The following is a 23,116-nucleotide window of genomic DNA, read 5'->3' as shown; positions in this document are numbered from 1 at the left end:
GAGTTGCAATCGCCCTCCTTACATGGTCGTAATCCTTCTTGGCAGTGATAAAGGCATTGCGTGTGTAACGTATGCACATATGTGTTTACAAGGTCTTCCAGGTCCAAGGTGGCCCACAGGGATGGATTGGGGTCTTTGCTTACTCCCCCCCCCACCCCCCCGCCCCCCACTTGGCCCTTCTGAGTGATCAAACTGCTGGAAGCTTCCCTCCATGCCAGTCCCCTCATCAATATAAATTACAAGGGCATCTGTTCGCTAGCAGGCTCCAATCGCTCGCTCTCCTCCACTTCCTTTTTCCACCCACCCGAGTGGACTCATCATTGAGCTATCATACGATGCGGTATTCCAAATGAAAACAGATACGCGTGCAACTGCGGCATCCTCTCCTTTGCGGGGCCTTGTTTGATTGACTTAGTAGCTCGATTCTGCCGCATTATACTCGCTGATACGTACCATAGTTTTTGGACGACGAGGCACACTTTCTTCAAAACTGCCAGTGAGCCTCATGTATTGTTGTGCTTCCTGAACTTGAAACGATGTTATGTGGTGCACGGCGCTCATATATGTGTCAAAATGAGTGAATCGATAACTTTTTCGCAATGAAGGGTGACGTCAGGATGTCGACTTTTCAGTTTGTCAACTTCAAAAAAAAATTCTTCCTATTTACATTCATATTCGTGTTCCAGTCGCTCGCAAGTGTACATGTTTTTGTCCTACCAGAACTTGAACTACTATTGTGTCTAATAATCATGCAAAATATAGTCCTACGAGTGCAAAGCATTTATTCAGTTGCGCTCCATTTGAATAGTTTTGGTTGACGTCTGGCGTATATTTGGTCTTTTATTTTATTGTTATTTTAGTAGAAGCACATTTATTAAGAGAATTTAAGTATTTGGGCTTCCGTTCACATAATGACAGTAAAGGCACCCAAATAGGGCATGGAGGAATAACTTTTCTGTATCATTTTTGTGATAAAGAGGGATTCATGTAAAATTCAAACACAAGTCTTTTTTTTTTTTAAATTCCAACTGCACCGTTGCTAGTTGTCGTCGTTGATGAAGGCGATGTTATACCATCAAATAATCATACTAATTATATACACTAATAATATATACTAATAATAATACACGGTAAAACATTGAATGCCTCAAACAGAAAATACACCTAATAATCCGGTGTGCCTTATATATGAAAATAGACCTGTTCATTGATATTGTAACTCGTAATCCGGTGCACGTTAAAGTCTGGTAAATATGATAGCTACGCTAACACATTAAGTAGGTGAGCGATTTAGATGCTTTATTGCATAGTTAGTTACTTGCTCAGATAAATCGGGTAATTAGCTTTTTTTAACTCAGTTGTAATTTTTTTAGGTCACATTCAGAATGTAAAAGTTTTGAAAAAATTAATCTTGGTTTCATTTCTTTAAATTACAAAAAGCTAGCATTTCAATAGGGCATATGCGCTTCCACCTCCCCCCAGGCAGGACCATGCTTCGGCGGGACTGAGTTTGGACCTGTTGAGAGAAACGTTACTCTGCAGCAGATCAGATGCTGGGATTGGACGTCTCACTCCTAATCTCGCATTAAATGTGTGATCTACAGCCACAAGGTGGCTCGCGCACACCCAGAGGTCACGTAGCCAGGATGCTCTTCCTCGAACCGAACAGATCTGCCCGATTACCGGCACGGATGCAAAATTCTGCTTGAATTGCTGTTTCTTTTTTACAGCTTGCATCATAGTAGATTTAGAATTTCCCCAATCCATCTGTGAAAGAAATAACCAATTTCATAAATTCTAATCATTTTACAATCCATGAGAGCAACATTAGAAAACATCACAGCTGCATCCCAAATTACCATACAGCTGAATTTGCATCATTCTAATACAAGGAGGGGTGAAAATAAAGCTTCGCCAAGACAATTACACTCTTTTTTTTTTTAGATGATATGCGGTAGGTAGACCAAGAGCGACCTCGAGAATGAGCCTAAGCATTTGTTTAAGGTGGTCATTTCAATGTATGGTTCCTGTAGTTTGCGCTGACTTGGAACTCCACTGCATTACATTTCTGATCACAATATTGAAACCACTTTCACTATCATGCGGGACACTTTGCCACTACTGCAAACTACAAAAACAGTAATAAGCATTGCTGCTGCGTCATGGTGGTGAGTTTAAATCACGCTTCAGCCACGTAACAAATTCTCTGAGCTGTTTGTGTCCCTAAGGCCAATTTATTAGGGAGTGTCAGATTTGGACTAACGTGCATGGTTGTGGTCTTGCATGCAAAACATCCAGTCAGCTCGTATCCAGTATTCAAAAGATGCATTTGAAGTACCTCTGATGGTTTTACCATGGAAAATATGAGAGGGCACTTCAAGTAAAAAAAAAACAAGTTAGAAAGGATGGAATTGGACGTGTAAGTGAAAGATGAAAACAAAATGTGACTGTGTTAGCAAAAATGAAGAGGCCAGAGGGCCTGATAATTGTCGTAAATCAGGCCCTGACGGATTTACGCAAGTGTCACGAATGAAACGGCTTGTAAATGGAGTGTATATGGAATGTCTCAGCGTAAACTCATCAGACACATCAAGTCATCAGTCCTCTCTTTTAGATACAAAATGGAGTTTTAGTCCCCCCCCCCCTCCGACCCTCCCTTCCCACTATTTATCTCCATAGTGCTGACAGACTTCTTACACTGATTGAGAAGCATGGCCTTGCCGCCGCATCTTCATTTATTCGCCCCGCAACCCGTATCGAGTTTCTTATGCCAGAAACTTGCCCCCTCGCAGAAATAGTCCCACCAATCTCTTTTGAAGGGTCCTCATGATTTACCCTCGTGTTGCACTGCCCAGCTTGCCATCCGTCAGTCGCTCTCACACGAGGTTGCACAGCTGGACTTTTTGTCGGTTGCGTTTTCAATGACGTGAAACTGGCCGACTTCCAGGTCACGTTTTTAAAGCGTTCCGAACTGAAGTTGGTGAAATCACTGTCGTCTGAAGAGAAATCAGGAGGATGGAGCAGGAAGGTAGAGGAAAAAACAATAGAAAACAGTGTTGCGCCTTCTGTATCTTTTTTTTTTTTTATTGTCACACGCTAAAGCAGTTCCAACATTTCCACAATGGTAACGGCCCCTAAGGGAAAGCGTAACCATCGCGACATGATGAAAATGAGTTTGACACCCCTCGTTATATATTTTGGTAAGGTCTCATTACTCGTGACTGACCTTGATGATAACAATTTTTGTTGGACTTTTAGGGCGTTCGACTTTGGAGATTCCCCAAGTGGTTTGTGGAGTATGAACTCAAAATAAATCCAACATTCACGTGATGATTGCCTCGGTAGACAGAATCGTAATTCACCCGAAATGAAGCCGCTCATCCTGCTTGGATTTGCTTCCACTGTGTGGGTCTGTTTTCGTTCTTTTTTTTTTTTTTGCTTGATCAAACATGAAATGTATCCTCCTTAATAGCGCTGTACATTGCCAATTTAGGAGAATATGTCCCAGTGGCCGGTTAATTTCTGCTTGGCAACAAGGCATGTACTCCTGTGGAATGGCCCAGGGCACGATCAGCTGTCTGTGCGTCGCTTCACTGCCCCCCCACTCCGCTGCCCCCCGCTCGCATTGTTGTGAAGGTATTTCATCACATTGTTGCCTTGATTCAGCTCTGTGGGGATTTGCTAGTTGTACTCAAATGGGAAGCGCATCCAGTGTGTTGTTAAGCTCGGGCTGATAATGAAGCTCAGCCGACGTCGGGTTCCCCAGAGCTGAGAACTGAGCTAGTCTGGAGAAAGACGCTCGGTGCAGACGTGGCAACGCAGGGCGAGCGCACATTTGGCGCGGAGGAAGCAATGTACAGCAATGAGGCACTGCAAAGCAAATAAAAATAACTGGAGAAATAAATAAATCAAAACAGAATTCGCTGTAGAGCAGACATTCAAACAAGCCCCTCGTTCGGTTGCCTTCATGATGTTCAAAATATCCAGCGCCCCTCGTGAGGATAAGCGGATCAGATAATGGATGGGGTGGATGTTCAAATATAACTTCATTCATTTTAATGTTGTTTTTATTTTTCATTGGCTTGACAATGCAGGACACAGCCAAGCCCTCATACTCTTTCGGTGGAAAGTTATTTCGCTCCCAGCATGGTACTTTTTTTTTTCTCAGAGATGTCTTTTTTTTTTCCCCCTTTCCTCCCCGACTGAAGGTTAGGTTTTGTCACCCCCTTTGTGTTTGCTCCACAAAAGGAGTATTTTCTTTTTGGATGCTTTGGTTTAATCTATATATATAAATATATATATATATTTTTTTTCATTTTCAGAAATAGGTCAGTGTAATCACAAAAGTGAGGGATGGACAGTGGCTGTTAAAGGGAAATCAATAGAGCTATCTATTTGTCGTGAACCAGGCCAGCACGATTTTTCTCCATTTTTCCTCCCGACCATCCTTTCTCCACTCCAACACAATATGGCAGGCCCTCATTTTTCAGTAAATATATTATGTCTGCCATTTTGCGAAATTGCAAATGGCCTTTGCACATGTACTTTCTTTACATAAGTTCCTCTGGGCTCTTTTTGATCACTTCCTAAGGGCCCCGGATGTTTTCTAAGGAGTGGCGAGGGAAGCGGACTGGGGTGCTCTGCCTTTGTTGCCGTTTAATCTGGTTCTTCTCCCAGTCTTTCAGAGAAGCCCAGAGAGGCCTCGTCAGCCCTTTTTCCTCACCCCCGTACGTCCCTTATTGTGCCTCAGCCCCAAGCTGAAAGGCTCCGCCGCAAAGTGTTGTCAAACTGGAAAACAAGAGTAACTGACGCGTGACAAGGACACAATGCCTGGATGGGCTTGCCAAAAAAAAGAAAAAAAAAGAAAAGAAAAAGTAGGCAGCTCCATCTGCTTCCGGCCGTTTCATTTCTCTTCTCCCGCCACCTCAGGTGAGGTCGACGGCTGCGGAGAGAAGCAGTCGGCGTGGCCGAGAAGACGCGGGCAGCCTTTCGCTCGCGGCCTGCCCGCGCTCGGGCGCAGGTTATCCATCACGCATCAGGTCGTCCATGCGCACAAAGTCACACATAGTCGTAGCACGACCGTGTCAGCACGTATTGGAAGGTTTGATACATGGAGGGCGACGAAAGCGGAGGTCATGGAGCTCCTCCGGTTATGATCCCGACCGATGCTCGCTCGGGTGCTCAAAGATTGGTGGGCGGGACATCACGGAACGTCCTTGTGCCATCGTCACTGTCGTCAGGCTCCTCCATCTCAGCCGTGCGCGCTTGTCTGGTGATCACAGCTATTTCTCCACGACCGTATCAGATCACTTCAGACCGAGGCGCACGTCCGCACCAATTACACACTCGTGAAATGGAGAACAAAATCAATTTTCAGCCATATTCCTTGGTGGCTTTTTGCAGACGCTGATGCAACATCGGGAACAAATTAAGCTAAGTAAAATTATATGCATAATTTAACCATTCCTGAATTATGCAGAATACTACTGAACAAACCTTGCATATAGTTGTCTCCTTCATCGCATGATGATTTTAAACAAGAGCACTCAGAGTGTGCAGACCTCCGATGAGACTGCTGAAGCATTTTAACAGAAAAATTATTTCCATTGTTGGCTTCACTCTTGGATCTTAACTTTCTAATTCAAATTTTGCTCTGTATTAAAGGGAACCAAATGACAACCAGATATATGAATTAATTGCACGTAAATATAAAACGGATGAACATTAAATGGCTGCCAAAGGTGTGATCTGGGTCACATCCAGATGAAACCTGGTTTGACATTAGAGAGAAAAATCGTGATGAAAAAAAATCTGATGTTTTTGAACAGGTAGGTAGGTAACAGGGGACGAGAAGCAAAGACTTTTAGGGGCAAAACAAACAACGTGCACTTACATCGTGATGTGAAGATTTATTTATTTTTTCGGTTTGGCAAAGTGAAGCACAAAAAAAGTGACACGTTGAAAGAAAAAAGCAGAAATGCTCACAAAAGCTTTGGGTGGTATTTATACATTGACGTTTGTGCTGATCACATTGTGTGCATTTTGTTGAATCTGCTTTATTATAGAAAAGCTGTTTTTTCTCTCTCCTTTGCTCCCTTTCTTCTCCCGCTTGCTATTAATTTGTGTTTCTGTGGGTGTGCGGTGTGAGAACAGAGAGACGTGGCGGTTAACCCATTGTGAAGTTAGCCGTCATCATTAAGATTCTCCAGATAACAGGCATGTGGATTTCTACTGCTCAGCATTATGGGATCCCAGACATCAAAGGCAGGTTTTCATTCTACTTCGTCTGAGGCAGTGTGAGCGGGAAATAAAGAAACAGGAAAGGAGATAGGAGTCAGGAAAATAAGCCATATTGGCACAGGAGAGTCTAGTGTACACCTCCTTCATATTGGTTCCAGTAGCAGTCACGTTGACGGATTTGTGTCATTTACATCCAAGGCACTCATTTGATTTTGATGAAATACCCTTTAAAGGGACAAAATTCATGTCTTGACTATTTGACGCAACACAAAGAAGAGTATTGGACAAAGAAGACTAAAGACAAGAGTAGAGACAAGGCTGTCTAAATTGAATGAATAAAAGAATCACCAAGTGTCGAAATTAAGGCTCCTAAATCATTCAAAACCAAAGCTCCCTTTCCTGCTTTAAAATGGTATGCACATGTTCACTGTGTGCCGCTGTGTTAAATGAACAGTTAATATTCCTGAGGTGTCTCTGTTATGTGGGAGACCTCACACAACACGTGAGGCATTAATGCACTGGACGATCCTGCCATTGTCGAGCAGGCTCGTTAGCTTGCTAACTTGTTAGCTTATGGGATCATGATAATCTTTTCCCTTTGCCTTTCAGTAAATAAGTGTCTCTGTTGTGTGGATTTCCACACGGCATATGCAGAGAGGCTGTGTTATATTGGACAAATTCTATGCTGGTCAGCCATCTATGTGCCTACTAGCGGCTAGTAGCTGTTAGTCATCAAGTGGCAGGCCAATTCACAGCGGAGCCTCCCAACAGAGAATTTCCTTTTTTTTTCAGGGTTCGTGGAATAGACAGATGATGATAAATGAAGGTTCACAAGTGGCTGTGTCATTCATTGACTATTTGTGGGAGCATTACAAAAAAGTCCAACAAGCTATCGGTGGAAGGCTAATGTGAAATAATTTCTTTCTTTTACGGACTCTTTTACGGACTGTTTCCCCAGGAACTATAGTCAATGTGTAAAAGTGCTCCCTGTGATGCTCCAAGGCATTTTTTTCTTGTTGTTATCTGTTGCACAGAAAAACTAATATTAAAAAAAAAACATCCAAACTCATCGTTCAGCATGAATAAGCAGCCAAACAGGACATGATTAAGAAAATAAACAAAACATATTGGTGGCAATTGTTCTGTTTGTGCAGTCAGGGGGGAAAAGGTGTAAACCGCACTCAGCTGTCAATCTTTGTTGGTGCGTTTGTGCTGGTACGTTATTAGCGCAATATCCTTTGCGAATAGCACAGGGCAAAATGCTGGTGCAAATGTTGTGCAACTAAAGGTTTATCGATTCATCAAATTACTTCAATATATCTGCACTTGTTTGTATGGTGATGAATATTTTTTTACAAACATGTTAAAAGACCATTAAAATCACGTTCCTGTAAATGATTTTCATTTTGATTGGCGAACACACTTTTAATACATGGCGTATCCCTTGCGTTTACAACGAATCAAGTCGGAAATATGTTGAATTTGAGCATAACCTTTAATACCGTTTACATTCTTTTGACATCAGTAATACAATGATGAGATCCTTGCTTCGTGCGAGGCTATTGTGCATTTCGCGTTACATCAGAGGAACTAGTGTGTGAGACTATTGAATGTACAAGCGACGGAAATGTGCTGCTCTCCATTATTGTGTTGGATTACAGAATCAAGGTCGACTCACAAGACACAGAGCAGCATATTATCCCTTAATCCCGTGTTTTGGTTTCAAATAGCCTTTTTACACCTAATCTTCGCAAGTAAAATGACAAACATGAAAATCGAGTCAGGTATTTAAATGTGCATTAACTGTGGTGTTCAGGTCAACGGCTTACACTGGCTAAGAAAGTCTCTCCATTCCATGAAATAGCAGACGGTCAGGTGTTGGCCACTCATGTTGTGCGTATTATAGAGGACTTTTAAGTGATGGAATGCCTTCCGGCAGTTTTGAGATGGATAAATCTGAGAACTTTTAATCCAAAGTGTGACTCATTTCATGTTTGTTTTTTTTTTCTCCCTCCCTTCGTTTTCCCCCCTCTTTTACACTGCACTATTTTACTTTAAGAGCTCATTAAATTTCATCTGGTCTATTGCACTCGTTGCACAACTTCACTGAGTCGCGACACTCTTTAAAACTGCTCGGTCAAAAGTAAGCAAATTGGGTGAAATAGCTACCCCGGTGCTGGGTTTAAAACGGACCGAACCAATGCTGGGTTATTTATACCCAAAACATTGGGGTAGAAGAGTTCACAAGGCATGTTGGGACAAGATTCTAATTCAGTAGAGGTAAAAACTATGAATACTTATGAGCTCAAGCCACTAAATCTGCTCAAAATGGACAAATTCCCAACAAGTGGGTTAGCAAAACAACCCCGCATTTTTGAATTTGTATATATGGCGAGTGACGACATTCCAGCGGTGCAAATTGCGTCAAGCGAGCGGGTCGCACCGTTGTTCGTCAGGTTTGCTTTTTTAGCGGAGCGAGAAGAAACTTAAAGGTGCTGTGAAAGACTAAAAGTGGGCCAGCCGTGGCTGCCTCCTGTTGACCTACCTTGTTCAGAAGGTCCAGGTACAGACTGATGACAGGACTCCTCCTCTGCGGACCACATTACTAATGTGTGAGGGTGCGAGAGGAGCACACCCTGTGATGAATCACATCCCTGCACCTATGGCATCCTCATAAGTCTAAAGTAAAAGAGCTGAGCGAGAGCCCAGAAAAAAAAGAAAAGAAATAAAAATACCTTCATAGGATCTATCGGGGAGAAACTCCATCTTGGCCCGTTGTAAGGAGGATAAGGAGGCTAAGTGATGCATGTCGCGCATCGCCCCGAGATCTCCCTCAATCTTCAAGGAAACATATTCCCTCCGGTGGGTCAGTTGTTTTTATAAAGTTGCTCGCTTTGTAATAAATGAGGGTAATCTGCATTGTGTTGACTGGATCGTCTCGCCGGACCACTAAATTAAGTCACGCCGAACATTGAAGTGTGTTCTTTAAAGCTACAAGTCCTTCTTCTAAGTATCCAAGTAGTGGGGGGGAGATGGCTGCCTCATTATTCACAATGACAGAAAAAAAGGCTGTTTCCTCTACCGTGGAGGTTTTCATACTCGTTCGAAAGTTGAAGCACGTTTCAGACCCATTGCGTTTTGGTGCCAATACTGGAAGAAGAAAACTGGAGAGCCATCTTTTTTTTCCCCTTTTCTCACATTTTAAATGACCTGCCATATTCATTTGGTGGGTTCTAATGTGTTGTTTTAAATTAGGCCTTTGGTGAAGTTCTGTGCTCTATTTATCACATACCTCCATCTATTTATCCCCCCCCCCCCCGCTTTCTAAAGAACTTATTGATGAACCGCGGGCAGGTTAATGGAACACTCTAAATTGTCCCAAGGTGTGAGCGCGGATGGTTGTTTGTTAATGTGTGCCCTGCGATTGGCTGGCAACCGGTTCAGGGTGTCCCCTGCCTACTGCCCGATGACAACTGGGATCGGCTCCAGCAAACCCGCGACCCTCGTGAGGAAAAGCGGATTAGAAAATGGATGGATGGATATCGATGAACCAGGCTCACTATTGTTCATCCATAAAGCTTTAAAACTAGAGAAGAAGCGGACTAAACCGTTCTCCTGTAAACTTACCTCTTGAGCTGATCTTGTAATTAGAATTTTGTAGATTTATTTTTGTTTTTGTTTTTTTTTTTCTTCATGTAAATCGAGTTTCAGTGGAGGATATCTGGTCAGACACCTTTGGTAGTTGTCTCCAACCATGCGTTTCTTCCTTGAATATAAAACAACTTAGTTTGGTAGCTTGCATACTTACCTGCTCTGTTTTCTTGTTTGTTTCTTGCCTCAAGCCAGAAGGTTAACTATTTTAGTTTACAACCCCCCCCCCCACCCCTCTTAGATCCGGCGTCAGGTTATATTGGTGATGTTGGGGAGTGTTGTGGAGGCCAGGTAATACATCACACACTCCAGGGGGTCTCCCTGGTTTGCTCCTCAATAATGAAGTTCATTCGTTAACTTCTCCCTCAAAGGCCAAGTTCCCCCGCTGCCCTTTTCAGCCGCCTTTGCATCTCTTAACGGAGTCACCCGACTAGCAGGGAAAAAAAAAAACCACACATGATGATCGTGCTTTTCCCCTTGAAAGGTTGCCGTTGCGGGGCATGAAGAATAAGCAGGTACATTGCCAATCCCTCATGCCTGGTTATGGGCATAATTATCACAGGGAGAATGACCCGCTCTGTTTGGTTTGCTGAGGACCTTCCTAATCACCTCCTACTTCCCTCCTGTCGTCCTCATGTCATGGTGATGGAGCTGTTTTTTTTTTTTCCAGGACGGTTGGTGTGGCTCTTGCCAGTTCATTAGAATTCACAGGGTTCCACCTCCCCGCATAGCCGGGGCTAAGCCTCTCACACAGGCTGCCATGCCTGCGATAATCTCCCCACCTTCTTCCCTTTTTCTCCCACCCTATTCCCCCTCTGTCCCCAAGGGCAACCTCGCACAAAAGAGCTCGGCAGCAATTCATTGTTAAATCTCATTCCGATTGATCTATTGAAATATTGTTCCACGGGATGTGCCTCGGCACTCCAGCAGTGCCAGTGATCTCTTTTCACCGAGCGAGTAAACGGATTCTTTCCACGGAGTGACAACCTTTGTTGGATAACTCGATATGCGTATTGTTCAAGGCCGCGTTAATCAATGCGAGAGCCATTGCGGTGGATTGTAAACCCTTCTGTGTGAAGCTAAAGAGACCAAAGACAGAAAGAAATAGCCACAAGCCCAGGAATGGCACTCGCAAGTGTGCAGCCACTCGAACAAAACTGTGGGTGTAAATAATAAATGATTACCCGCAGGGGTCATTTAATGTAAAGCTGGCGTGTGAATTTCCTTTAACTTGGACCGGTCTACCCGCCACGGTGATTTTAATGCGAAAGCCTTCACTTCAATTCATTTGGAAATACCTGCGGCTCTCATGTTAGTGTTTACGCAGAAAAATACATTCAAACTCAGCACTATAAATATCTGTAAAACGGAAGGCTGCGGCCTTGTCAAGTATTCGCCGTCGTGTTGATTTTGATTATAAGACGGTTGACAGTTTTGCAGCGCGACCTATGCGCGAGCGATAAGCTTTCAAATCGCACTCTTTCGACCCTTCTGTTCTATAAATATTGTGTGTGTGTGTGTGTGTATGAAAAATTCAAAGAGCGGAGCTGGGTTGCCCTATGGCGACTGCATGTAAAGGATGCATGGCGGCGTGTGGTTGCTGTGTAGCTGCCACATCACTGAACACACGGCAAATCTCATTCAAACTTGATTCCGCCATACACTCTTAAAACTTGCTGGGTTAAAAGTAACCCAAATTGGGTGGAGCAGCTCATCCAACGTTGACTCGAAAAAGCACCCAGTTAATGCGAGTGTATACTGTATTTATCAAGCTCGTTGGGTCGATAATTTTGATTAATTGAAATGAGTCGACCCCCTAGTGGTTGTTCTCCAGTGTGTCGCGAGACATTGTCAGGTGTGCTGCCAGAAAGTAACCAATTTGTATGCCTGTGCAGTCTATCGCCCGGCAAAGTAATTTTGTAGTAACCGCTAGGGAGGAGCAACAGCTAGCCAATTGCCTCGTATTAAGACTAGAGAAAAGCGAATTTGTGACACATGAATGCAGGACGACGGTGAAAAATAAAAATAAAAAAAAACATTCAAAATGAAAGATTATAAAACACTTTTTTTCGTTGTGTTTATTTGATACAATCCAAGCTGTTATAACGTCATTCTTCAATTTAAAAAAAACAGTTATAGTAACAATATAACACGTTCATTGTTAAAATAAGCTCTTTTTTTCACATTTTCAGACAGTGGTGTTCCGCGAGATTTTTTTTCAATGAAAGAAAAGGCTCAAAAAAGTTTGAAAAACACTGTTCTAAATAATACCGATTTAATTCCCAACATTTTCTAAAAAGAAGAATATGCGTTCCCTTTTCTGGCACAATCAACCATAGGTGGACTGTCTGCCTAGACTGGGATTGAAACCTGATTCCCGTGTCCGAAGTCAGTTGCATTACCCACTGAGCCGTCCATCCGCCACTTGCATTTCCTAAAAAAGGAGGAATTGAATTTACTTCAACTTGTGTGCACGAAAACGGAACCTCTTTCGCCCATACGTACCCAGCGAGTGGGTTCGGAAAATAAGCAAGCACATTATAGCGTGCCCAACATGTGCTCCTGCGGACTTATTCCATCATACTTCTCTCTTTTCACTGTGTATATTTTTCAGCGTGTTGTTTTTGTGATTTATTGAAGTCTTCCCACAAGCCCGCAGGAAATCGTTTGAAATGGCCCTAAATTGGTTTAGGATTGCGCAGTGTGGGCCGGTGCTATTATGGCCCTCATATTATACCCGACACTCCTTGGCATCTATATTAAATTGATCTGTATTGTTTTCGTGGAGTGCTTGTTGTGGCTTGTTAATTCGACCGCTGCTTCGGGCATGCTGGCGAGTTTGGAAACACCCCGGTGGCTCCGTTTGGCGAATACAAGCCTCTGGTCTTTTTATACAATTATCTCCTGCCGAGCTCTGGCACACGACCAGGAAGTCCATCACCGTTTATCCACAGAGGTCAAAGGTCGGAGAGCGCAACGACATGGAAACGACAAAGGTTTCTCCCGTCTCAGACGCCGGTTGTGCCGCGTGGCGAGCGAGCGTGTGCATGTGTGTGTAGCATGGCTACTGACAGACTGCTAATGAGGCTATTATCAGTTCTGGTCCGCTCCTCCTCTCCGGGGGCGCCGGGCCGATGCTGCTGCGCCTCATCTCAATTGAATTCAATTCCACAAAGCTTGTTTACAAGAAGTACATTTGCGTGAATGAATCCAAGAGGAGGGAGACTCATCGCTCATGACTCGATAAATGGACGCGCAGACACTTAGCGTGCAAATGGGCGCTTCTCAAAAAGTACAGTCCAGGAGTGAGACATAAGAGCCCCAAAATAAACTTGCTCAAAACCAGGTCAAAATGATATATGTTTTATGTCAAACCTTCCTGCGGTGTGCGCTGAATAAATAAAGATAGTTCACTCAGCCCTTTGTTCACAAGAGATTGTTGAATGTCACCGTGTACTTCATTGTGTCATTTTGGAGCACCAAGTACTGAGAATTTAAATTAATAACAAAAATATTTGCCTTTTTTTTTGTTTTACGCTCGAACAGCTTCACTACCTTTACTAGATGTTCAGTCGAAAAACTGGTACGAATGGCCACATAGAAAATTAACTCTGATTGGTAAACAATGGCCGTCATTCAACTCATCTCAACTGTATTTATAGAGCACTTTAAAACAACCGTCGCAGTACACAAAGTGCTGTACATGGAGCAAATAACGTATGTACAGCATTAAAAGAAAAAACTAATAACAAAAACAGTATAAAGCACCAAACAGTAAGACTAAGATCAAGTCTGAGTCAGGCCGTGTCAAATGCCATCGAATGCAAATGAGTTTTGAGACGACTTTGAAAGATGCTGCGTGAGGCAGGGTTGGACCATCCGGTTGGACCATACCGTCAACTCAGCGTCCATGTTTCATGCTCAAGAGCGTGAAGAACAAATCGATTGTTGACTTGACAGTAGTAGATCATAAATATGACATCCATCCATCCTGTACCCTTAAATGAATAAACAAGAAACAACTGAGCCCAAGGATAAACAACCAATCAGAGACAATATAACTCACAAGGTGTCAGTCAACCTCTAAATAAAACTTAATGTACCGTATTTTCACGACTATAAGGCGCCATTAAAAGTCTTAAATTTTCTCCAAAATGGACAGGACGCCTTATGGTGCGGAGCGTCTTTTGTATGCGCTGAGTTCCAAAATCTGACTGACATATATATACATATGTGGGGAGGGAGGGAGGGGGGCAGGGGGAGAGAGAGAGCGAGAGAGAGAGAGAGAGAGAGAGAGAGAGAGAGAGAGAGAGAGAGAGAGAGAGAGAGGGGGGACAGGCATGCTTGGGGAGCAGTCCGCCAATGGGTGAAGGGTGGGCGTGTAAGTGGACGCTAAAGGGACGCCACAAGCACGTACCAACACCTGTATAGAGTGTGGCAATGTGCATTGATGCAAAACAACTCCGGTTTTGGTTTCTAAGAACCCCCGAAAATAAATTTGACAAAGAGACACGCCTACGAAGCTCAGTTCAAACTTCAAGCCATCGGTTATGCTTTTGCCATGCGTGCCCATCTCACAGCAGCGGTGAAAAACCAAGCCAAGCAAATGAACTCTGAGCTTGCCGTTATTCCCGGAGGCTTGACTAAAGAACTCCAACCGCTGGACATCGGCATAAACCAGGCGTTCAAAGTAAAGTTGCGAACGGCATGGGAACAATGGATGATCGGTGGCAAACACAACTTTACAAAGAGTGAGAGGCAGCGCTGGGCGAGTTACGCCACAATACGCAACAACGAGCGGGAACGCGGCGTTTTTGATGGATTACGGTACTTGCGCAATCGTTCAATTCTTTCTACACACATGCGCGCTGCCACCATGTTTCGCTCTGTTCTTTACTTTCAAATGTGGGAAAGCTTCACACGAGAGAAATGTTGACTTTGCTGTTGCTGCTCCTTCTTTCCGCTCGGCAATGCGTAGCAACTCACACTAGCATGTGATGCGTTCAATGACAACTGGGATGTGCAGTCCTCTACTTCTGATACAGAGGATGAGGACTTTGATGGATTTCTGGGTGATGATTGATCGAAAAACGTGAGAACATTGTACATTGGCTAAATAAAATACACCCTAACTCAGTTCTGCTTTCGTTGCCTTTTTAAAAACGTGTTTTTAGCTTGTATCTGTATGTCTTGGCATGCTACCGTATGCTTCAAGCTAACGTGTTAGCGTGTGCGCATGCATGCCATATATTTAAGCTGGCGTATGTTTTACCTGCGCCCATTGGTACAGTGCGGTCTGTCTACGTGTAAAATACAGAAATGTCACCCATTAATGAGACTGCGCCCAACCGTACGGTGCGTCGAATAGTCGTGAAAATACGGCACCTCAAACTAATTTTTTTTAAACATGAATTGTCGCACAAGTGTAAAAAGAAGTGAATTGTCCAAAATGTAAAAAAGAATAAAAAAGACTGGCAATGGATGTCTTATTGTTTTAAATGTGAGTCTGCTTATATGTCTGTGCGGTCTACACAATATAGAGCAGGGGTGTCCATATCCGGTCCTCAAGAGCCCCTATACAGCCTGAGGTGGCCAAATCTCGAAGACTGGATTTGGGCACCCCTGATGTAGAGTCGATCCTTTCATGTTGATGAAACTGACGTCTGGTGAGGCATCTCCGACCAGGTGTCATGTCAAGCTTTGTGGGACTTGAGAGGGCAACTCTTTGCAAAAATGACACTTAAAGTCTTAATTGTACGATTTTGGGGATGTTCCACTGCAGTCTCGTCTTCTGAAAATAAGATTACACAAAGATGATAAAATGATGTCATGAACGATGGTATTTCTTTTCAGTTTTTTTCACGTGCTAGTATAGTTATAACTACACCATGCAATCCTGTTGCTGGGCAGACTTTGTCTCATCATGTACTAATTTCTCACGAGAATAGTTAGTTTGTGGGCAAATAAGATTCCCCCTCCCCACTCCATTGTGCCACAGCAAATGTCAGAATCGACCATAACAGCTTTCTTAGTCGTATCTTCTTAAAGTGGTTTACCATTTCAGTCACCTACCAGCGTGTGTGGTCACAAACAGGAAGTGGTCTCATGTCTAGTGAGCTGTACATACACTCAGCGGCTATAACATTTGGTATACCTAAGATCTGATTAAATAATTCTGCCTTCCAATGATGAGAATAACACTCAGCTTTGCTTTGACGTGTATGCGGTCAGCTCATGCGCAATGACTGAGAGATCGCAGTCATGTGTTAACAACACCACATTACTGCCGGCAGACCATCAGGTCCTTGAGAGGTTAATCAATGCTCTAATGAACATGTATAAGCAGCTTATTGGCATTCTGTCACAAGCAATGTGAAGCAGTCAGGGAAGAATGTGGTTAACAGCAAATATTAGCTGGAAGAAAAAAAAATTGAGGGGGTAATCAGGCATTGATGTGCATTTTCATGACTTGTCATCCAACCTTTAGAGGGAATTCAATGACACCCACTCATACTTGAAAATGTACAATTCTAGCATTACAAGTTTGATTTTCAAACCCAAAAAGGGCTTTCTTTATTGATATTGATTGACATGCAGTATGCTTATATGGCATTTTATTGTCAAAGGTTTGAAATCTCCACTTGGTTGGACTATTACACTCAAGGGCCCTGTTTTGGTAGGCAATTTTGGTTGAGTCACGTGCGTTTGGGATCTCGACGCTGGGGCATCTTAATAGCAGCGTCCTCACCACACGGCATAACTGTTGGGTGGGCATCAGACACATTTGTACAATCATGGCTGCAAAAAAGGCGGTCTCCAATTCCCCACGTGACAAAGGTGACCGAGTACATCATCTTCATTCCGCAAGGGGAGTGCTTGCAGTTAACCTGCCGATGCCATACACGGACTCCAGCGACTCTATTTCCGCTTCCTTGATGTTAAGCATGGCATACTCGGGAGTACTGCGCTCCGACCGCCCTGATTTTAATGCAAATTTCAAAAAAAATTTGGAAGATATGAGATTAAATTACATTGCTGTTGTTTAAGATTAAGATTAAGAAATCCTTTATTTGTCCCGCAATGGGGAAATTACAATCAGAATTCAGAAAGGAAAACGCTGGTTAGGGAGAGGGAAAAAAACCCCACGCTCGAACTATCCTCTTCCGAGGATAATTTAAGTCCAGGATAAAAAAAGACCTTAGCACATAAATAAGCATATGACAGTTACAACAAGTCGCAAGACTTAACATGTAATAACTCCCTTATGAATGGGAGGGGGAGGAGGGGGGTAACTGCGACGCGGCCGAAATGACCAGCTGCACGGTCACCGTTGCGCTCCGCATATCGAACCACGCCCGGGGGAAAAAGAATCGGAGCGATGAAGACGGTGATAGCAAGGATGTGTATGCGCGTGTGGTTGTCCAGTTGTGTACGTGTATGCGTCTACAGTTCATAGCTGCTTCCTCGAGGTCTGCTCATCATGAAGACAGTCCGGGGTTATCAGTCCATGGTCGAGAAGGAGGGGGGTGGTGGTGGGGGCCCTAGACCCAATGCGTACTTCCATTCAGGGGAAAGGCCAGATAGCGTTGTTTGTTTTGGAGGGACGGCCGCCAACAATTCCAGACAGCCTTGAGTCCTTGGTCTGTATCTCCTCACTGGCGCCGATCAGTCGGATACGAAAATTCTTTCCGCAGCGCGGATTCCAACTTCTCCATGGTGTTGTCGATCGCGCAAAGTCGCTCCAAAACCGCAACAATATTGCGGTTGAGCTCAGTCACCGCTTGAGTCTGAGTGTTGGACATTCGCGCCAAGCCATCCAGAGTGACCGGTAGAGCCGCTCCCGTCGGTTGAATTTTGCGATAGAACAGAAAGCCGCCAACACCAAACAGCAGCATACTGTTATCAAAATTATTATATAAACATTATCAAAAGGCCAATAATGTAGATGTCTTCCACATCCTCCACGGACAGTACTGCCAGGCACACCGGTCTCCACTTTCTCCATGGATCCAGGGCGTATCCGGCAGCAAGTGTCCCCGCAGGGCAAGCAGACTCCCCACTGCCCGCTCTTTTCGTCGTAATTTTTTTGTCGATTACATCGAGAGACCAGCCAACTAATTCCATTGTTAGTTCTTCGGATGAAAAATACGGTAGGAGGCTAGGAAAAAAAGTTAGACAAAGACAGCACAAGGACTAAGTGGCGAGCACGGAAAGGGTGGGGTGAGGGCAGGAGGAGCAGGGCAAAAAGCGTCCGCCTTCGTCGAGAGCCAAGCAGAAAGGGGCAGCGTTCATTTTGAATATTTTGGTCCAGATGTGTCAAAAGAAAGCTCATCGCTCGGCGCTAAGCTACTGCGGTGATTTCCAGGAAGACTGTGATAGAAGAGGCACTTTGAAAAACAACCACAGATCCTGGCAGCGGCAGTTAGCGTATTTTCACTCATCGGGTGAAGATTTTGCCTCGGTGAAAATGAGACGACTTCAGCATCTCTGACGTTTTCACTACTTCACTAGCGGCTGATTACTTTCTGTCCGAGGCATGCTTCTATTGATGCTATCAGGTTCAGCATGATATTTTCTTCATTAGATGCGGTGCAATAAGAGACCATTGTTGACACAACGTGAGTTAATATGTTGAGAGTCCCTAATGGATCACGGGGGTCCTAATGAAACGTTGTCATGGAAAGATTTATGTCACAACTGCCGTTGAGTGCTCATTTCCATATTGTATATGGTTAGGCATACCTTTATTCAATTATTAGGACACAGTTGAAGGCGTCAAATGAATAATAAATACATTTAGAATTTAAAATGGGTTATAAATAAATATTCAAATCGTCTGTAACAATTGCATAGTTAATGTGCAATTCAGTCCCAGTGGAGGCATCATCATTCTCTCGCAAATATACAGCAACGCAGTCATGTTGTTCACGTCAGACACATCTAAAGAGAATGTGAAATGAGCCTTCACAATCTCCAAATTTGAAATATTCATGGTGTAAAGAAATTTATATTGATCGTTTTGTTTAGATCTCCTCCTCTTTTATTTCTCTCCATTTTCAGATTTGAAATATTGTAGCGTGTGAAAGCAAAGCCTCGCGCTGTTTGTCTTGAGATGATACGAGAAGCAGCTTGTTCAGGGAAATGCCAAATGCAACGTGGTTATTGGCCAAGGCTGGATTGCACTAAAACCAGAATATTGTATCAGAGGGAGGCAGCTGGCTACGAGTCAGAACAGATTATCATATGAGGATGAGCGAAGAGGAGGGGGGTTGGCAGTGGGGGGTATATGGAAGGAGAGAGAGCGGCAGAGACGGGGATGGAAAGCAGGGGGCGAGAGTGAGGCGAAGAAATCCTTGCGTGAAACTCATCGCCCGTTCGCTGTGGTGCGGGGGGTGGTGCGAAGGGGGGTGGGGGGGGGGCGTAATCATCCTAACCTTTTTGCCCCTTTTACACCTGTCAAAATTGAGTGTGTGAGATATGTCAGTATGTGTGTTGGATGAGGCTCTGCAGAGGTCAGAGAAAGAAGCAGCAATGTGGCTCCACTCATCTGGCAGACATCTGGCCCCCACACTGATCACTCATAGAGAGAAATTAGACATCCCCTCTTATCCATCTTCTCTTTTTTTGCTTCAGATGTCTCTCTTTCCCTCTCCTCTCATCCCTGTCTGGCAATTTGTCCCCCCTTTTTTTTTAACTTCACTTTATACTTCACATTGCACCACAGAACACCAAAACTGTGAACCGGTGTCTGCTAGTTTTGACTGCAAAGATAAGAGCTCACTTGGATGGGGCGGGGGGGGTGGGGGGGGGGCTTAAGGGATGCTGTGTCTAGCAGAGGCGGGCACGCTCGACTGCAATCAGCGGGAAGGCGGCCAAGCTTCCCTGCCTGAGCTTTCGGCGCCCCTACTGGCTGCACGCTGTGCCAATCAAAGGCGAGAGTGGAGAGGAGCGGAGGGGAGCGGAGGGGGGAGGTGGGGAGCGGCGAAGACGGGGACGGGGGAGGAGTCAGAGCGGAGCGCTGATGTCACAGTCACATGGATTCTGGTGTGGTCATGCTCCAAGGCTGAGAAGCGGAGAGCTGTGCTGGCCAGCTACTGCTGAAACAGCAGTGTAAGGGGCTTTGCGCGGGGCGACAGTTGTTCTCTTATGGACCCGAAGCTTAATGATGTATTTTGTGATTTCAGCTATGAAAGGTAAGAAGGAGCAACAACAACAAAAAACAAAAAAAAAACAACAACAACAACAAAAACCAATGCATGCTTGTGCGGGCAGCCTGAGTAACAAGTACAGCGTCGCTATTCAGAGGCTGCCAACTCTTTGCATTTCATTTGCAAGGCATGAGTGACAGATCGAGAGAGAGAGAGGGCGGAAAATGTATTACGTTGCTTAAGAATGCATGCAAGTAAATGATGCTTTTTAAAATGTGTATTATGATTTGCATTTTCTGCATGATATTTTGTTTGTTGAGATATTTAAATCTCCGAACGACTTTTGATTGAGAGTCAAGTATTATTATTTTTTGTCTGTTGCTGCTTCTTGCGGTACAAGTTACACATGACAGTTTGTCCTTTTTTGGGACTTTTGATGATTTATTTTTGGAGTGGTAGTGTGCACGCGGCTTTCCTTTTTGCACACTTCTTAATCCCGTTGTTCCAGTCCAGAGGACGTGTCAGTTGTGCAGAGGAGGATGCGCGTGGCTGTGTTGAACGTGGGGTCGCAGACAGGCGACTGCCAGACGATGTGAATTTGTTTGATGGAGGTGTAATGGGTGTGCATGTGCATGTGCAATAACGATGTGTGAATGTGAGTGCTCCACTGACCTATTTTTTGGGGGGTGGATGGGGTGGGGGGTTGTAGTCGGGTTTACATGTGTGGCCATGAGACCCTGACTGGGTCCTCCCCCGTCTGTGTGATGATGATCTAGGATGCCAAATCCAGTCTTCCACCATTTCCATTATACAGACAAAAGTATGCACACACACACATACACATACACTCATTGGCAGGGGCAGACAGTGAAAGTGTAGTCATACATAGAGTGCAGCACGCACTTTTCTCATGCATGGCTTGGCACGCACTCACACACGCACACTTGATTGTCCATATGAGCACGCGCCTCGCACATTTGAATCCAGTCTTGATTCTACAGTGCAGACAAATGTTCGGACTCATATGCAGACATGCTCACGTGCGCACTTGATGCAAATGGCTTGAATAACAAGTCACGAGGGACCAAAGAGCTGTCGTTTGGCATTAAATGCAAAACGAAATGATCCAAACCATAATGTTGTGTGGCATTGACAGCTTTTTTTTTTTTTACTTTCCACTTGTCAATGGGGTTTTTTTTTGGCTTCAGAAAAGTCCACTACATGAAAAACACAGAAATAGTCCCTACGTCTGTGCGAATGATTGACAACAAGTTTTTATTTCTGTGTTTGCAGTGTGATACGCACTGCATGTGATGAATTTAAAAGTCAAGCTTGTGGCCATTGTCGTGTCTGTTTTGATCAAAATTGTGTCGTGTGCCACGTTTGGTCTTAATTGCCGGACCTGTACGAACGACCATCGACACTGTGTCATCTATATTCAATTTAGAACAAAGCACATAATGTTTTAATCTCGCATTTGATTACATCTTGGACTATGTTGGTCCCACCCACGCAAACATTTGTCGGTTCCGATGAAGTGCATTTATTTATACGTCTTTAGCGACCCGATGAACTATTGGGAGTGAAAAGTGCACCGCCTGTAGTGTTGATATTTTTCCTGTTATAGTTCACCGATTATTTGACGATTTGACTATGTTAATGGTCAACTGCAAGAGCGGCGCCGTACGATAGGAGAGACTTTTGTGTGGCTGTGCACCCTCCCGGGCCCTCCCTTCATGTCTGTTCTGCCTCCCTTTTCCCCACCACTGTCTCTCAAGTACCTAATTACCTATAATGGAAACATCCCTCTCATTACCCCATGCAAATGAGGCAGCCTACTCAGCACAATTAAAATGAAAACCCCAGTTACATCATTAAAGAAAAGTTCTTTGATGTGCTTATTGACAGAAAAGTACTTTTTTTAAAGAAAAGTTGAACCTTTCTTTCCAGTTAACCCCTTCATCATGCGCGGTGAGAGAAATCCATCGCCGCCTTTTTTTTACCCAAACGAGTGCAGACTGTGCATGAATATGCGATTGAGTGTGAGTGTCTACTAGACTGTAAAAAAAAAAAAAAGTCCGGGCGAGAGAAGGAAAAGCCAAATGTCTCGTGATTGGTGCTTTGAGGTCACGTTATCGCGGCTGTTCATATTTGCTGTGGATTTGTTTCTCTCTATTAGCGGCCCATTGCAAAGCTGTAGGCCCTCACACATTAAAGCAGAGGTTAACAAGATTGGCTATTATCCACTTAGAGCCTCAGGATGGAGAGAGCCAGAGGAAACATGGCCACAGATTAAGGTGAAGGCAAATATAGCACAAGTTACCTGAAAAGGATTTAAAATAAAATCATGATTAAAAGAAGGGGTAATTTATCCAAGCGTTCTTGCATGCCTCTGGTTAGGTTGTCAAAAGATGACGTTTAAAAGACAGACATGCATAAAACTGTAAATCCATTAAAAAAAAACTAAGATCTGAATTCCTGCTCTGCCCATGGTTTAAATTTCCTCATCTGACCCAAATTACCAAGATAATATCAGTAGAGAAGAGAGACAAAAATCAGCCTGACAAGACTGAGCGTGCGTGCCATCGTGCTTTCCATCGCCGCTCAGCCGTCGCAGGAAGTGCAATGGGAGTTATTAACGTGTGCGAGGTGTGCCAGTCGGTGGCGTGCGCAGGGAGACGCGCATGGCGGCCCCACTGCTTTCCTGGCTGCTTAATGGGATATTGACTGACCATTGTGAGCATGGATTTTTTGATTTGGCTCTATGATAGAGTAGAGGGAGGATAGCAGTCCCCGCATATATACTGTATTATATATATACTTTTTTTTTCAAGCCATATATCGAGTCTGCACCATACGTCCTTCTTATATCCTTCTCCTTTCTTCCCTTATAGCAAAGTCCTGTCATGTAGCATTTAACTGCTGACACGCTACTTCCTCTGTCAGCATTGCTTAGATCATCATTTACCACATCCATCCATCCATCCATTTTCCAAACCGCTTGATCCTCACTAGGGTCGCGGGGGGTGCTGGAGCCTATCCCAGCCGTCTTCGGGCAGTAGGCCGGGGACACCCTG

The 23,116-nt window shown here is 44.1% G+C and overlaps 1 protein-coding gene across 2 annotated transcripts in view; it reads left to right on the top strand.

The window, feature by feature from the left end:
- The window catches only part of roraa (RAR-related orphan receptor A, paralog a), a 218,188-nt gene that overhangs the window by 140,007 nt on the left and 55,065 nt on the right, over positions 1-23,116 (top strand). The window contains exon 1 of one of the 2 annotated variants that reach the window (XM_052060439.1): positions 19,910-20,084. The exons of the other annotated variant lie outside the window; for it this stretch is intronic. Coding sequence (XP_051916399.1) covers positions 20,054-20,084 — 31 coding nt within the window. The 5' untranslated portion in view covers positions 19,910-20,053. Of the gene's footprint in view, positions 1-19,909; positions 20,085-23,116 lie in introns of those variants that run through there. 2 annotated transcript variants of the gene reach the window in all.

This window comes from Hippocampus zosterae, chromosome 3, assembly GCF_025434085.1.
Source record: "Hippocampus zosterae strain Florida chromosome 3, ASM2543408v3, whole genome shotgun sequence".
In the NCBI taxonomy this organism is placed as follows: Eukaryota; Metazoa; Chordata; class Actinopteri; order Syngnathiformes; family Syngnathidae; genus Hippocampus; species Hippocampus zosterae.
The sequence above is the reverse complement of the archived record's forward strand: the minus strand, read 5'-3'. Positions and strand labels throughout refer to the sequence as shown.